Source organism: Tupaia chinensis, unplaced genomic scaffold (assembly GCF_000334495.1).
Source record: "Tupaia chinensis unplaced genomic scaffold, TupChi_1.0 Scaffold145484_1, whole genome shotgun sequence".
In the NCBI taxonomy this organism is placed as follows: Eukaryota; Metazoa; Chordata; class Mammalia; order Scandentia; family Tupaiidae; genus Tupaia; species Tupaia belangeri.
The window spans coordinates 703591-721154 of record NW_006205341.1 but is presented as its reverse complement, the minus strand read 5'-3'; the positions used below and the strand labels follow the sequence as shown (position 1 = coordinate 721154).

At 47.1% G+C, this 17564-nt stretch overlaps 1 protein-coding gene and 1 long non-coding RNA gene across 3 annotated transcripts in view; both read right to left on the bottom strand.

The window, feature by feature from the left end:
• SPRED2 (sprouty related EVH1 domain containing 2) overlaps positions 1-956 on the bottom strand; it is a 155722-nt gene extending 154766 nt beyond the window's left edge. For both annotated transcript variants that reach the window (XM_006168040.3, XM_006168041.3), the window contains exon 1: positions 697-956. In XM_006168040.3, coding sequence (XP_006168102.1) covers positions 697-722 — 26 coding nt within the window. In that variant the 5' untranslated portion in view covers positions 723-956. The remainder of the gene's footprint in view (positions 1-696) is intronic.
• A 5058-nt stretch (positions 957-6014) lies between these two features.
• Positions 6015-13469, bottom strand: LOC114006046 (uncharacterized). Its single transcript, XR_003547815.1, has 4 exons — positions 13367-13469; positions 10446-10674; positions 9530-9611; positions 6015-6424 (listed from the first exon to the last, which is right to left on the bottom strand). It is a non-coding gene; the product is annotated as an uncharacterized LOC114006046 (long non-coding RNA).
• Positions 13470-17564: the final 4095 nt, after the last annotated feature.

Here is a 17564-nt window from a genome sequence, read left to right as displayed (position 1 = left end):
CCCCCCCCCCCAGCTCCGGACCCGCCCCCCGAGCTGCCCCAACCCTTCGGGGAGCGTGTGCCAGCCCCGAGCGCGTGCACACACACTCACACGCGTCGCGGGACCCCTCGGGCGGCTCCAGCACGCCGGCCCGCGCGGGGACCAGGGCGCACCGGACCCCAGCGCAGCCCGCTGCAGTCCTCTACTCGTTCTGCCGTGTTTTTTATGAATGAAAATGTGGTATGCAAATGAGAGCGATTCAAGAAAACGAAATGGCGGAGCCTGGGCCCCAGTGGGCTCCTGAGGGGACAGCGGGGCGAGCGGCGGGGAGGAGGTCCAAGTCACCACGTAAAATCCCCCCGACCCCGGGAGGCAGGAGTGAGGGTGTCAGGTCTTCCGCTCCGGCAGCCTGGGATCTCGATGTGGGAGGGGAGGCTGTGCGTCTCCGGAGCCAGAGCTAGACCGTCCCGAGGTCACCCGCGCGCCCTTGGCCCCCACAGCTGCCATCGGCCAGCCGCCCCGGGCCGCCCCCCCCGCCAGTCCGCAACAGTGCGTCCCCCCTCCTCACTTCAACGACACCGAAGGAAATGTCGTGCCCCGGCCGGGACAGGTCAGCGAGTCGCTGCACCTCACGCCAAGTTCACCAACCAGCGTCCTCAGCCCCGGCCCCACGCTGCCCCCGCAGACACCGTCCTCCCAGCCTGCGGCCAAACTTACTCGTCCGGGTGTGTTTCTTCGGTCATTTTCCTGTTCACCTAGACGCCTGTCCCGCGGCGAGCAGCTTTGCTCCCTTCATCTTCCTGTCCGCTCACCCCCCTTCTTCACATCTCCGGAGATCGCCTGATTTGGGAGGGGGGGGCGGCTCCAGATGAAGGGGGCGCCGCAGGCAGAAGGGGAAGCAGGGCGACTCCGGCGCGGGGTGAGGTTTGGGGGAAGGAGTGCAACGGCGAGCTGCAGGAGCGAAGCGCCGCGGCGCCGCGGGGACTGCTCAGGGGAGGAGGAGAGCGCCGGCCGCAGTGGGGGCTGGGTCCGGGGTCGCCCCCAGGGGGCCGGGCCAATCACGGTTCCGGGGAGCGGTCTGCGGCCAGGGGAGGTGCGCCTGGGAGGCGGTGCAGGGCGCCCGGTCCGAGCCCCATCTCTCCGCTCCACCGATTTACTCCATATTGGATTCTCACCGCCGCCAACAGGAGGAGGAAGTAGGGCGGAAGCGATGACGTCTTCCCAGCGGCCAGAGGTGGTGGAGTGCAAAAAGCTTCCTACTTGCGACCGAAAAAAAAAAGAGAAGAAAAAAAACTTTGTCCCGCCTACTGAGCATGCCCGGCTTCCTTTCCCCCTCCCTCTTGGCTTCCACTCCCGGAGGAGCTGCGGAGCGGAGTTGTTTGCTCCGCGACTGTGTGACTCCTAATCCTCTGCGATCAGGGCTCCGGGTTTTAGGAAGCCCGAGCAGAGGAAGGAGGCGGGAGCTGGGGACTTGTACACATCTGGCTCCCGTTGTGTCCCCCTCCTTCCTTCCAAACGCCAGGATTAAAAATGGGGATGGTGGGGGCGGGGTCGGAGACTCGGAGCTCTACGGAGAGGGGATGGAGTTAAACCGCAGGAGGAGGGCTTAGGCTCAGAATAACTCCCCCCAGCGAGCTGTGGGAAGGTAGGGGCGGTGCAGGTGCCAGGGGCTGGCCTCTCCACCCCAACCCAACCCGAAAGGGAGGAGGTTTACGCTTCACTAAGGTTGTGAATGGCAGCGGTGGTTCAGTTTTATGTGAATCTTGTGATCTTTTTCGTCTTGATAAAGGAACGAGCGTTTTTAAGAATTCATTCCTGCATAGAAAAATAAAAAGTAAATCTAAGCCTAGAAGCGTTTGCATTTCAGTAGAAACGATGGAGTTTCTCCCATTAAAGGTAACACTAAATACATTTTTAAAAGATTATCCAGTAACTTCCTGTCATGTTGGTGGAGGTCGGCTCTTGTCTCTCTTGCCCTTGAGGGTCATAGTTATTGGGTAAAAGGTTGTCAGCCCTGTGAGCTTTGGCACAAGCAGATGAGGAGTTCCTCCTCACTTCTCTCACGGCTTTAAATTATTTTTCCTGCTTGGCCTGGGACGTCCTCGATATTTTCTGGGTGGACCCGGTGCTCTCCAAAGCAGCACTGTCTGGCCATGGACAGTCTGGGGCAAGCCACCTGTGCAGTCTGACAGAGCTCTGCATCTGATTTCATGCTCCACTGTTATGATCTTGAAATTCTTTGCAAGTTTTGAACAAGGGGCTCAGCATTTTCACTCTGCACAGTGTCCTACAAATTATAAAGCTATTGTGTAGCTCTTTCTGAAGTCCTGCTAGGGAGCAAGGGATAGAGTTCCTGTCCTTCCTGGTCTCCAAGCACATTTGGTCCTCCTTCCTGCATGGCTGTTTTACTAATAGCAACCGCTGAACAAATGAAGAGAAAGTTAAATATTTGCCTCAAATATAGCATACCCAAAAGGTAAAGTATATGTGTATGGAAAACCAGAAGTGATCCAAAGATGGTTTCACCTTTGGCCAGGGAGAAATTGGTGTTTTACCCTAGGTTTGTGTTTATCACAAGCATGATCACTGAGGATGTGGACTGGGTTTCACCCACTTCGGATGCTGAGCGCTAATGCTGTATGGTGAGAAGGGCACCAGACAGTGGTTGGTTTCCTCCAGGCAGTCCTGAGACCCTCTGTGAGGCTTTTAGCATTTCTTCAGTTTCTTTTAAAAAGCAAGGATAACAAGGCCAAGTTTGTCTTTCCCAGTTTTTGAGGCCCTTGAGTGTCTATGAGAAAGTACCAAACAAATACAAGATCTCATTGTTCTCTAAATCCCCAAAAGGCAAATTCTCACCTTTGGCCTTTGTTGCTCTTCTCCCTGAGGGTGCTGAGAGAGATCTCAACCTCAGTCTTTTCTGAACTCCCAGGAATATAGGCATTTATCCAAATCAAAATTATCTATCCAATGGGTGCCCCTTTGTCTCCACCCTCCAGTCTGAGTGCTTCAACAGCAAGTTAGCAGGTGAGATGATTACTAATTTCTGCAGGATGGCACACTCTATGAGCAGGCTGAACTGGTGTTATCACCACTCACTCGGCCAGGTGTCCCCTAATAGTGAAGGACTGGCCTGGGGGAGTCTGTGAATCAGGCATCCAAGAGAACAAATCTGAGGTCCCAGAAGCACAAAGTTCCCACTGGGATCTCCTGATGCTTGGCTCCGGCTGGGCCATCTCAGGCAGGTCCTTAGTTCTCTGAGCCTTGGGTTCAGTGTCTGTTGTGTCAGAACGAAACCCATAACAGGGGCCAGCAGGTGGCATGGTGGTTAAGGTGCTGGGGTGTTCCCACATGGCTAACCATGGTTCAAGTCCTGGACTTGGTGGCTTCCTTTCTCACTCTCTATGTCCATCTCTGGTCAAATTAAAATTCACTGAGGATGTGGACTGGGTTTCACCCACTTCGGATGCTGAGCGCTAATGCTGTATGGTGAGAAGGGCACCAGACAGTGGTTGGTTTCCTCCAGGCAGTCCTGAGACCCTCTGTGAGGCTTTTAGCATTTCTTCAGTTTCTTTTAAAAAGCAAGGATAACAAGGCCAAGTTTGTCTTTCCCAGTTTTTGAGGCCCTTGAGTGTCTATGAGAAAGTACCAAACAAATACAAGATCTCATTGTTCTCTAAATCCCCAAAAGGCAAATTCTCACCTTTGGCCTTTGTTGCTCTTCTCCCTGAGGGTGCTGAGAGAGATCTCAACCTCAGTCTTTTCTGAACTCCCAGGAATATAGGCATTTATCCAAATCAAAATTATCTATCCAATGGGTGCCCCTTTGTCTCCACCCTCCAGTCTGAGTGCTTCAACAGCAAGTTAGCAGGTGAGATGATTACTAATTTCTGCAGGATGGCACACTCTATGAGCAGGCTGAACTGGTGTTATCACCACTCACTCGGCCAGGTGTCCCCTAATAGTGAAGGACTGGCCTGGGGGAGTCTGTGAATCAGGCATCCAAGAGAACAAATCTGAGGTCCCAGAAGCACAAAGTTCCCACTGGGATCTCCTGATGCTTGGCTCCGGCTGGGCCATCTCAGGCAGGTCCTTAGTTCTCTGAGCCTTGGGTTCAGTGTCTGTTGTGTCAGAACGAAACCCATAACAGGGGCCAGCAGGTGGCATGGTGGTTAAGGTGCTGGGGTGTTCCCACATGGCTAACCATGGTTCAAGTCCTGGACTTGGTGGCTTCCTTTCTCACTCTCTATGTCCATCTCTGGTCAAATTAAAATAAATGAATGAATAAATAAAATAAAACAATTAAAATTATTTTATTTAACTTTTATTTAATTAATTCATTTATTTCATTTGACCGAAGACAAAGAGAGTGAAAGAGAGGGAGAGAGTGAGAGAAAGTCACCAGGTCTGGGACTCCAACTGAGGTCAGTCATTTGGAGTCCAGCGCCCTTAACCACCGCCAACTTCCGGCTTCTAAATAAGTAATTAAAAAAAAAAAAACACACAACATAAGGTTGCTGGAAATATAAAATGGCTTGTAAGTGAAGGTATTGTGATAAGCAAATGTGAGATTCTTGGTAAGCTTTTCCTCACTCTAGCCATCTGGATGAGGAAATGCTCCCCTCTGCTTCCTGCTCTTTATATTTTCTATATAATAAAGCCTTCCTCTTTTCCTCTGCGTGTCCATCACTCCAAGCGGATCTTTTACTAGCGGGTCACCTCTTGGGCCTCCCTGTCAGTTTCTGTGATTGAGGCAAGACTGACTCCTGCGTTTCCAGAAAATAAACAAGGATATTGGGCGAGTAACTTAGATGTGTTTATTGATCTAAATATCAGGATGCTTGCAAAGTCCACTGGAAGGTGACCGGGATAGTGAGTTTAGGGCTGTATTTAATGAAACTGTTAAAGGAGCTAAGGATCCGTATCTGTCTTCCCACAGCCAGCGGGCGGGTGGCTGTGGTGTGGACTCAGAGTGAAGGTCCTGCTTCGAGAGTAACATCGATGTGCTTGCTCACCGTTTCCGGGGAACCCAGCGGAGCCCCTGGCAGGACCCCCACCTACCCGCCTCTCGAATCCGGGCGGGGGAGCACCCCAACGCGGGTCCTTCCCGCGGGCCACCGGGAAAGCCCGGAGCGCGGAGCCGGAGCGACCCTGCACGGCCGCGGGACGGGCATGCTCAGTAGTCCGGCAGGTCCGGTTTCACTCAGAAGGCGGCCGCGGCCCCCACCAGAAGGCGGCCGCGGCTCCCACCCGCTCCCGCCCAGGTCCGCGCGGGGAGGACATTTTAGGCTCGTCTGCTGTCCGCTCTCTCCACCGTGCCCTTCGCCCTCTCTTGTAGGTCCAGGTCTGGAATGGCCTGGGTGGGCCGTGGGGTGCGGGTGGGACCTGATAAATCAGTCCTCTTCCCGCTACCCTCGGGTCGGGGAAGGGGCGACGTGAGGAAGACTCCGCTGCGCCTAAGGCCTGAGGCCGCCTGGAGGCAGAAGCCCCCACGGCCGCGGCGCCCCGGCTCCCCGCCCCGCGCGGCGCGCGCAGCTGCGCCCTGGCCTGTCCTCGCCTCACCCCCACGCTCGCTGCCCCTTCGGTATTTCTCAATGACCGGCGCTCCGAGGACACTTCCGACGCGACAGGGAGGGGGTGTCATTAGCGCTTGGTTTATCAGTTCCTTCCGGTTTGCCCGGAGCCCAGCCCTGCGCGCTGCTCGGCCGCGCCTCGGGAGCCCTGGTAGATTATTATTATGTTTAAATAAGCAGTCGAGTGTGCCAAGAGAGTTTGCAGCCCAGCTGTCTCCCCCCAGACCTGCTGGCAGGAATGGAAGCCGAGCGCTCTCGTAATGTAGGAGATGATGCAAACTTAGAAACTGACCCGGAGCCCGGGAACAAGCACCCCCCCCCACCACCACCCAGCGCGCGGTTCCCAGTCCGGTATGAATGGCTGGAGCCGGATTGCATAATCTGCGCGGTATAAATAGCCGGCGGGCGGGCCGCTGACGCTCGGTTGTACCGTTATCGTGCAATACTTCCCTGAGTTCATGTATTATGAATGAAATGCCAACCTCGCTGCTTTATGGGGTGTTCCACTTCAGGTAGGGAGAGAGACTCAATGTCAATGCAGCGGTCCGCCAAAAGGTGTGTGTGTGTGTGTGTGTGTGTGTGTGTGTGTGTGTGTGTTGGGGAGGGACCGAAAGCAGGAAATGATTGACAGGGCTGGGAAACATTCTTTTTGAGAAAATGTAACCGCTCAAGGTTTGCCTCTGGAGTTTCGGTTTACAACTGTACAAGCGTCAGTCAATTTAAGAATGGATGATGCACAGGGTCTTTCGACTGTCGCTGCTCGCTCTCCCACCGTAGGCCACTGCGGCTGTGCGAAGTGCTGTTTCATTCAGAAGAGCTGGCTCCTTCCCTCCTGAGACAGCAAACATCTCCTAGTCCTGGCGGCCCTGGGGGCGCTTGAGGTTCGGGAGGAAAGCTATTGTGAGTTGCTTTAGCCATTCTCTAATTCTTGACTTCTTAGAGGCCTGGCTAGGTCCAGCGCAGAGTAAGTATTAAAGAACTTGCTCTTTCCAGTTATATTTCACAAATATGTGGTTATTTAAAAGATGTAAGTATGCAGAGATGTTCCCCCCCATCTCTTAAAACACCAAATTTCAATTTAATATCTTAAAATAGAATTGCCAGCTCTTCACTAATGGATTTCTGGCATGTGAGAGGCAATGTTCAAGGTCATTACTTTTCCTGCTGGGTACTCTTTCCTCCCCTCTGTGTTTAAGTGTCAGGTGCCCTAGGGATAAAGAGGTGAATAAACCCAGGCGCCTCCCCTCTAGAGATTCATTCAGGTGGGGCAACAGGCGTGTAAAGAACACAGAAATAGGGCAGTGGGGTAACTGCTTTAAAAATGGGGCAGGTAGAAAGGAAAGCAGAAGACAGGCAAGAAAGGCCGCCCAGAGGAAGGGGTGGATGTTGGAGTCAAACCCAGTACAATGGCGCTAGTGCACACGGAAAGCTGGAAGAGGAGGGGCCTCCAGGATTAGGAGCCTGTGAACACAGATGCTGAGGTGTGGAACAGCATGCGGCGGTGGGGGGAAGAGGTAACTGGCCCAGGAGAAGGGTAGAAGGCAGGTCAGGGAGGGCACACAGGCACACTAAAGGAGGTTAGTCTTTATTTTGAATGTTTGGAGCCTTTTGTACTCGGTTACCAGCTGATCTTTGTCTAGTGGCAGAGCCCTGGAGAGACTCCCAAAGTTATGCAAATAGAGGGCAAGTGGGCACCCATTGTTCTGGGATTAGGGCATCAAACCAAATTCACAAACTGACAGCTCCAGTTCAAAATCAGAAACTTTCACATCAAACTCAAGAAATGCGGAGATCTGGCAACCCTGAGTGTCAACTGCCTGCTTGGTAGCAGTTGATCCTTGTTGAGTGGCGCCAGCCCTGTCTGTCAGGCTGCTGGCCCTTGGAGACATTTGAGTTTTTTTGAGGGGTGGGGGATGGGGAGAGGTTTTTACTATAGGGCGCGTGCGCTTGCCAGACAGACAGAGACAGAAAGTGAGAAATCACCGCCCAGGGGGGATGGTCACGCTGCAATCCTTTCTCCTTTCTCTTCTTGGGATCTTGGGCACGCACACACACGCACCCGGCCTGAGTTTAAGCCCACCGGGTCCGAGACTCGAACTGCGGTTGACTACATGGGAGTTCAACGACATAGCCATTACGTTAACTGCTGATCCCGGCATTTGAGTTTTTGACCCAAGGCCTAAAAGAATGTTTATGACTGAATCAAGACCACAAGACTCTAGGTAGGTGCAGCTTGTCACCGAGTAAAACAATGTGCACCAGGAGCCCTGGGCCTTTGGAGAGGAAAGATACCAATCCCCAGGCAGGGTGGAGTAGAACTGGACTAGATACAGCGTAGTGGCATAGAGCAATGAGACTCTTAAAATGATTATTAACATTTGTCCCAGCTCAAGCTCCGTTTTTAGGGAACTCCACCTAAGATAACTAGGCTGTCTGCCATCAGGACAGCTGGGGTTCAAGTGGTCAACTGGGAAAATCACCAAATCAGATCTCGTTTATATTCCTTTTTTCTTTTTAGGAATTATTTTATTCAACTTTATTTATTATTATTTTTACCTTTTTTTTTTTTGGAGAGGTTTTTGCTGTAGGACGTGAAATGCTCACCAGAAAGACAGAGACAGAGAGACAGGAGGTGAGAAATCACCCCCAGGGGGGATGGCCACGCCACAACCCCTTCTCCTCCATTCTCCCCTTGGCATCTTGGGCACGCATGTACACGCGCCCGGCGTGAGTTTAAGCCACCAAGTCCGGGACTCAAGCACGATCAACAACATGGGGGTCCAGCAACATAGCCATTATGCCAACTGCTGGTCCCTATTATTTTTACTTTTTAATTTAACCAGAGAAAGACAGAGAGAGAGAGAGAGAGAGAGAGAGAAAGCAAGCCATCAGGTCCAGGACTCGAGACTTGCAGGTCCAGCAGGTGGCCTTGCAAGACTCCAGGGCCTTTAACCACCACACCACCTGCTGGCCCCAGTCATGCTTATATTCTGAATTTATAGAAGAGGTCATACAAGTTAGGTAACCAAGCATTTTAAGCAAGGAATGCTAGACAGATTTTTACACTTTTTTTTTTTTAAAGAGAGATTTTTGCTATAGTGCACATGCACTCGCTGGAGAGACAAGAGACAGAGAGACAGAAAGCCAGAAATCACTCCCCAGAGGGGATTGCCATGATACAATCCCTTCTCCTTCATCCTCTTCTCGGGATTTTGGGCATGTATGCACGTGTGCCCAGCTGGGTCCTGGACTCGAACTGCAGTAAAACTACGTGGGAGTCCAGCGACCTAATCATTATGCCATCTGCTGGTCCCAGATTTTATACTTTAATAGATTATTTCAGTCATGGAGGATGGTTTGCAAGGAGCAAAATAAAGACTGGTTAGGGAGAAATTTTCTTCCACACAGGAGTAACAATGTATGATAAAAGCATAATCGCAGTGGCCCTGAAGAGAGGCAAAGAGTTCTAAAGACATAGAGAGGGTAGAAATGGGGCTGGTAGGTGGCGTGGTGGTTAAGGGCACTGGACTCCCATGTGGCCGACTGTGGTTCTGGCCCAGACCTGGTGGCTTGCTTTCTCTCTCTTTCTCTCTCACTCTGTCCCTCTCTAGTCAAATTTAAATAAAATAAAGTTAAAATAATGAAAATAATTCATTTTTTAAAAGAGGAAATGACTTGGCTTTATGATCTATTAGATATGAGGACTAATGGAGAGGTCTGGGATATCTTCCAAGTTTCTGACTGACTTGGGAAATTGGATGATTCCTGGTGCCTTTAACATGATTAGAGCAATAGGTAGTTGGTAAAATAAAATATAATAAGATAAAATAGGTAGTTGTTACCACTCCAATTTAGGACCCAGAAGATAGGTCAGAAATTAAGGGATACAGGTAGGTCAAGACAGAAGAGAGCAGAACCTAGAGGTGGAGATGAACAGAGTTCCCAGAGGCCATCATTGGAGAGACTGGATTCATTCTTACCTGAAGCTGAGGATGATCTAGACTTTTAAGATATAAAGGCTAATCCGTCTACTTCTCACCTGAGCTCGGTTGAGTTTAGCTTCTGTCGGTTAAAGAAAAAAATAATTAACTACCAAAATAGAAAACCGTACTTTGGATAGTGAAAAAGATGGAAAGGAAATAAGGAATGGAACAAAAGGGGAATTTTAGAATGCGTGTTTGCAATTTCACATGGGGACCTCTGGGGTAGGTGCCAGGGAGTTTCATAGAGATTCTGGTTTAATAGAACAAACTTCTCTCAGGAAGTTAGTCAGCTCTTCATGAGTCGTACTGTCCTCTTTTAGACTCAGCATCTTGCCACGACCCCCTTTGATTCTCATCTCCAGCGCCCTTCCCACTCCTAGTATTTTATCTCATTTCTACTACCTTTGTTCTTCATCTCTTCCCTTCTTTCTAAAAAGCAGAGCTGAAAAAGGAAGCTTAATGTAAGGGCATTCACTCTTTTAGAATTGGAAGAAAATGAAAGTTTATGTTTGTGGCAACTATGGCTCCAATACATCAAACATCTTACCCAAAGCTTTTGGGATGAGTAATGATTAAGAAGAAAAGCAAAACACAGTATAATATGGTCCCTGTCTTAGTTAGGTTTTGCCGTCACTACAGAATTTAGTGACTTTTCTTTTGAGGTTTTTCCCATAGGGCTCATGCACTCGCTGGAGAGACAGAGAGAGAAAGTGAGAAGTCACCCCAGGACACACCACAGTTCCTTCTCCTCCTTTCTCTTATTGGGATTTTGGGCATGCACACACATGCACCTGGTGAGAGTTTCAAGTCACCGAGTCTGGGACTTGAACCACAGTCAGCCATGTGGGAGTCCAACACCTTAACCACCACACTACCCGCTGGCCCCCAAAATTTAGTGACTTAAAATGACAACCATTTAACTATTTCTTCTGAGGCTGGTCTGCTGGCATCGTAGTTTTTCTGGTCTGGGCTGGCTCAGCTGGGTCTAGATGGTCTGGGTGGCTTCACTCATATATTTGGTGATTGGCAGGCTGGTTGGTCTAGGAGAGCCTGTTCCAGGCCAGCTCTTCTCTGGTCCACAGGATCTGTTCTCTTGCAGCAGGCCAGCCCAGTTGGATCCCATACTAGTGGTGGCAGGTCTCCTGGATCAGCAAGAGAGGGCAAACCCCAATGTGCATGCCTCTGCATTGTTCAGGCCTCTGCTTGCATCCCATTTGTTAATATCCCATTAGCCAATTAAGTCACATGGCTAATGCAGAATCAGGATCAAGGGATGGTGAAATGGATTCTCATTCTTTAAGAGAAAAATGGCAACGTTATATCATAAGGGATGTGCACACCAGATGAGAGGAATTTGTAGTCACTTTTATAACCTACCTCAATCCCTAACTCAAATTTCACAATCTAGAGAAGGATATTGGTAATAATCATATTCACGTATCACATGTGTATTATGTGTAGTTTATATTTATGTAAAAACATATGTTATATACTACAAAATAATAAACGTGGTATGTATACTTACATATAATTATAGGGCTTGTATATGTATCCTATAATTATATAAGTATCATGTATTTTTATATAGGTGTAGATTTATATATAGGAGTATTGTTGATGGAATTAACTTCTACCTTTACTTTTTTTTAAAAAAAAAGAATTATTTATTGGGACTAGTAGGTCGCATGGTGGTTAAGATGCTGGCTGGGCACTCCCATGTGGCCAACCACAGTTTGAGTCCTGGACCCAGTGGCTTGCTTTCTTACTTTCCCTCTCTCTCTCTCTCTCTCTGTATCTCTCTCTGGTCAAATTAAAATAAATGAGTGAATAAAATTAAATAAATGATTCTTTTAAAAATGTATTTATTTAATTCCATTTGTTATTATTATTATTTTTAATTTGAACAGACAGAAATGGAGAGATAAAGAAAGAGAAAGTGAGAAAGCAAGCCCCAGGTCCAGGACTTGAACTGCAGTTTGACCATGTGAGAATCCCCCACTTTAGCTATCACACCACCTGCCAGCCCCCTTCTACCTTTACTCTTACTGATTTATGGCCCAAATTAACTAAGATTGCTTAATATTTGGTAGATTTGTACATGCTATAAAACTCTTTTCAATTAATGAAGTGAATAAAGAAAGAGGCTTTATGAACTTCTTATGGTTTACCTTCTCTCTGAACATGAAACTCTTGTCTCTCACATGTCTTACTTCTTAAAATAGGCATGTTCCTGAAGAACATGAAGACTAGGCAGTTAAAATATTTGTAAACTCAAGTACAATTAAAAAAACACTAGAGAGAGGCCAGCAGGTGGCGTAGCGGTTGGGGTACTGAACTCCCACATGGCTAACCGTGGTTTAAGTCCCAGACCTGGTGGCTTGCTTTCTCGCTTTCCCTCTCTCTTTCTCTGGTGAGTGCATGTGCTCTATAGCAAAAATAATAACAATAAATAAAATTAAATAAATAACTCTTAAAAAAACAGTAAGTTAACAACTATTTAAGGTTGCTCTAGGTGGAATAATTTGGAAAAACAAATGCTCATCTTTAATTTGGTCATTATACACCATTTGGGAGTAGTTAAAACAAGCTCACTTGTATTGATAGAGGTGGTGTTCATGGTAGTGATGATTTTGGAGATGAGGATGGTGGAGGTAGTGGGAAAATCTAGAGCAGAACCCTTCAGTTTGGTGCAGCAGTTTCCCGGTGGTCCGTCCACCAGATCCCAAGCTGTACAGACAGCTGGGGTAAGTGCACTGGAGAAGGGAATAGAAAAACAATGTCAGAGGAGAGATGAAACGCAGATAAAGTGTTGGATGAGATGGCCAGTAGGCTAGACAGTTTCCCACAACACCAGGAGAGGCAACCAACTACATACCACTCCTTCCAGCCTCAGTTGTGGGTATCCCTTCCTGGAGGAAGGCTTTTCCTAGCTTCCCTCAGCTGGACTAGGAGCTCCTTCCATGCACATGGTCTCCTTTCTCTGTCCTCGCCTTCCCTATAACTCTGGTCATTTTTTATCTGCTTATCTGTATTCCTGTCCCACCAGATTGTAAATTTACTGAGGGCAGGGACCATATCTTATTCTTTCTTTTTAGAGAGATTTTTACCATAGGATGTCTGTGCTTGCTGGAGAGAGAGAGAGACAGAGACAGAAAGCAAGAAATCACTCCCTACCCCCAGGGTGGATGGCCACACTGCAATCCCTTCTCCTTCATTCTCCTCTTAGGATTTTGGTCATGAAAGCATATGTGCCCGGTGTGAGGGTTTTTTTTTTTTTTAAATTAAAGAATTATTTACTTATTTCATCTCATTTGTTATTATTATTATTATTTTAAAGAATTATTTTATTTATCTTTATTTATTAATTTTAATTTGACCAGAGAGGGACAGAGAGAGAGAGAAAGAGAGAGATAATGAGAAAGCAAGCCGCCAGGTCTGGGACTCGAACCGTGGTCGGCCACGTGGGAGTGCAGCACCCTTAACCACCATGCCACCTGCCGGCCCTATTATTTATTTTTTAATTTGACCAGAGAGAGAAAGGGAAAGTGAGAAAGCAAGCTGCCAGGTGCAGGACTCAAACCATGGTCAGCCATGTGGGAGTCCAGCGCCTTAACCACCATACCATCTGCTGGCCCCGCACCTGGTATGAATTTTAAGCAGCCAGGTCCAGGACTCTAACGGCACTTGGTTACGTTGGAGTCCAGCGATGAAACTATTACACCACCTGCTGTTTCTAATATCTTACTCTTTATTTAATCTTGAGTCACTATGGCACATAGCAGGTACCCTGTAAATACTTTTGGATTGTATGAATGACAGGCAATCACGGCTTACCTTCTTTCCTGCCCTTTAAAGGTATATGTTGCCCCATGGCATCAGAGAGAGTGTCCTGAATGACTTCTCATATGTCGCTGCCCCAGGCTCTCTGGGTTCACTATAGAAGATAAAGGGCTGAAAAGGTCTCCTAGTTGGACAGTTATGTAAAATCGTAGAGTACTAGAGTCCAAAAGAACATTAAGTAACCACCTGTTTTAAGATGACGAAACTGCAGCCCAGATAAGCAAAGTGACTCAATTAAGACCACACAGATAGGGTCACATCCAGAACCATAAATCAGAAACTCAAAGTCCAAGTTCTATAGCCAAGGTGCCTTTGCTGGATTAATGCTGGAAGCAACCCTTGGCACTTCTAATGATGCTGGTGTGAAGCAATGTCGCTCATCCATGTTGTCAGTTGATCCTGAAGGAGAAAAGAAGGACTTGCTTTTAGCTTTCCAAAGACTGACTTGGACTGCATATATGGCTTACATTAAAGTCTACTGATGCTGCTGGTCTAGGGTACTGCTACTACTAATAATAATCCCCTCCTCTTTGGTCAGCTCTTGATTTAGGGCTAGCTATCTCTTCTCTTTAAACTAGTGTTTTCCCTGCAGTTTTTCTTACACTGAACTATCACAATGTGATGGATACAATATCAGAAGACATCTGCTAGGGAGATTCTAGGAAAGATTTGAATGCCTGAAAGAGAGTGCTGGATGAGTGAACAGAAATGCCCCTACCTCCTACCTGTAGTTCCTGAGTGAGGCAGTGATGTTAGGAGCTACCAGGACACTAAAGCTCTGAAAATCATAGGAAAACTGACCCAAAATCTTGAAATTGTGGAGCTACTGAGCCAATCAGTCCTGAAATCCACCTACATCTGGATATCATATCATGTAAAGTAGCACATTTATTATTATTTAAGCAACTTTTAGTCCAGTGTCTGATACTTGCAGCAAAACTAAGTGATTGAAATGGTATTTACTCAATGTATACAGCCACCTCTGCTCGGCAGTATTGTAAATCCCAGTGTTCCCATGGCAGGTGCCTGGGCTTGGTTTGCCACCTTGAAGAAGAGCTGACTTCTGGAAACATCTCTTTAAAATGTCCTCTATTGGGGCCGTCAGATAGTGTGGTTAAGGCGCTGCACTCCCACAAGGCAGACTGTGGTTTGAGTTCCAGACCTGGTGGCTTGCTTTTTTCACTTCCCCTCTCTGTTTTTCTGGTGAGCTCACATGCCCGATAGCAAATTAAAAAAATATGTGTAATGATAAATAAATTAATAAATAATTCTTTGAAAAAAAATGTCATCTGTTTATTTTTTAAAAAGAATTATTTTATTGAACTTTATTTCACTTATTTATTTATTTATTTATATTAATTTGACCAGAGAAGGACAGAATGAGAGAGAGAGAGAGAGAGAGAGAGAGAGGGAAAGTGAGAACACAAGCTGCCAAGTTTGGGACTTGAACCGCAATTGACCATGTGGGAGTCCAGTGCCCTTAATCACCACACCATCTGCTGGCCCCCTGTTGACATTTGAAGGCTGAGAAATTTGCAATGCTATTCATGTAACAACGAAACATTGGACAATATACAAAAACATAAAAACCTCTAGCCTCTGTGTGTTTATAAGCACATATATAGTATGCTTGTAATGTGATGTTGTTAAAACTCAGTGGTTTTATGGGGACCAGCATAATTGCATAATGGTTATGTTGCTGGACTCCCATGTAGTCGACCACGGTTCGAGTCCCAGACTTGGTGGCTTAAACTCACGCCGGGCGTGTGTGCGTGAGTGCCCAAGATCCCAAGAGGAGAATGGAGGAGAAGGGATTGTGGCGTGGCCATCCCCCCTGGGGGGTGATTTCTCACTTTCTGTCTCTCTCTGTCTTTCTGATGAGCGTTCATGCCCTATAGCAAAAACCTGTCCAAAAAAACCTCAATGGTTTTGTTCCATTGTTATTTGTAACTATAAAAATAAGACTTGTTCATTGAATAAACACTTAAAATGTGTAGAGTAGAGAATTACATCACTCAGGTACACCCCCTTGCTAATATTTTAAGTGCATCTTTATATAATTATTTTGGGGGGGGAGGTTTTCACTATAGGGCGTGTGTGCTCGCCAGACAGACAGAGAGAGACATAGAGACAGAAAGCAAGAAATCACCCCCCAGAGGGGATGGTCACGCCGCAATCCCTTCTCCTCCATTCTCCTCTCGGGATCTTGGGCACGCACGCACACGCGCCCGGCGTGAGTTTTAAGCCACCGGGTCCGGGACACGAACCGCGGTTGACTACGTGGGAGTCCAGCGACACAGCCATTACTCTAACTACTGGTTCCCTTTATATAATTTTTCAAATAATTATTTGATTTAATTTAATTTAATTTATTATTATTAATTTTTAATTTGACCAGAGAGACAGAGAGAAGAAAAGGGAAAGTCAGAATGCAAGAAGACACTAGGTTCGGAAACTGAACTGCAGTAGGCTATATGGGAGGGAGTCCTTACTGTGCCTTAACCACCACACCACCTGCTGGCCATTATATTCTCTTTATATATAGCTAGTACATATATTCTTAAAAAGCATTATTTTATGTAACTTTATTTTTTGTTATTATTATTATTTTCCATCTGATCACAGAGAGAGAGAGGGAAAGTGATTAAGCAAGCCATCAGGTCCTAGGCTTGAACCTTGGTTGGCCATGTGGGGAGTTCAGTGCCCCAAACCACCATGCCACTTGCTGGCCCTGATAGTATATATTTTAATAAAATATTATTTAGGGGCCTGCAGGTGGCGCAGTGGTTAGGGTGTTGGACTCCTACATAGTCAGCCATGATTTGGGTCCTGGACCTGGTGGCTTGCTTTCTCACTTTCCCTTTCTCTGGTCAAATTCAATAAAAATAACAATAATTATAATAATAATAACAACAAATAAAATTAAATGATTCTTTTAAAAAATAAAATAAAATATTATTTAGTGTTTATTTTAATAAAAATGGGATCCTATTAAACATACTTCTTGGTAGCTCCTCCCAAAAATCTCAATGATAGAGACCAGCAGTCAGCGTAATGGCTATGTTGTTGAACTCCCAGGTAGTGACTGTGGTTCAAGTCCTGGACCAGGTGGCTTAAACTCATGCTGGGCGCGTGTGCGTGCGTGCCCAAGATCCCGAGAGGAGAATGGAGGAGAAGGGATTGCGGCGTGGCCATCCTCTCTGGGGGGTGATTTCTCACTTTCTGTCTCTCTGTCTCTGTCTCTCTAACGAGCGCACGTGCCCTGTAGCAAAAACCTCTCCAAAAAAAAAAACCTCAATGATAACATGCGTGTGTTCAGTGTTACATGTCTTGTGCATGTGTTCCTGATAGCTACAAATTGATACTGTTTTCTTTGGTCTTTGTGTCACATATGTTTAGAGCTCTTGACAGATGACAAAATAGTTTCAAATAAATTATTTTATTCTTTTGTGCTCCCGCTGTAACCCATCTAAACTTTTACCTTCGCATCTGTACCAAATATTGAACAAAAATATGTTTATATAGTTTTTGTTTTGCAATTATGAAAAATAGCTCTGTAGGCAAATTTACACTGATTCTCCACTGAAATTCTCATTTCAAGCTGATTAAGATCACAAAGGGATTGTGCCAGCAGGTGTTGTGGGGGTTAAGGTGTTAGATCCCACTTGGCCAACTGTGTGGTTTGAGTCCCAGACTTGTTGACTTGAAAATCATGTTGGGCATGTGTGTACATACCCAAAATCCTGAGAGGAGAATGAAGGAGAAAGTATTCCAATGTGACCATCCTCCCTGGGGCATGATTTCTCACTTTCTTTCTCTCTCTCTCTGGCAAGCATACATGACCTATAGCAAGAACACACACACACACACACACACAAGTGATTAAGAGGGCCTTCCAGTGGCTTGGTGGTGAAGGCGTTTGAATTCTGTATGGCTGACTGTGAAGTTTGAGTCCTGGACCTGGTGGTTTGAAAAACACACTGGAGGGACCAGCAGTTAGCGTGATGACTATGTCACTGAACTCCCACGTGGTCGACTGCAGTTTGAGTCCTGGACCTGGTGACTTAAACTCACGCTGGGCACATGTATGTGCCTGCCCAAGATCCCAAGGGGAGAATGGAGGAGAAGGGATTGCGGCGTGGCCACCCACCCGGGGGGTGATTTCTTGCTTTCTGTCTCTCTGTCTCTGTCT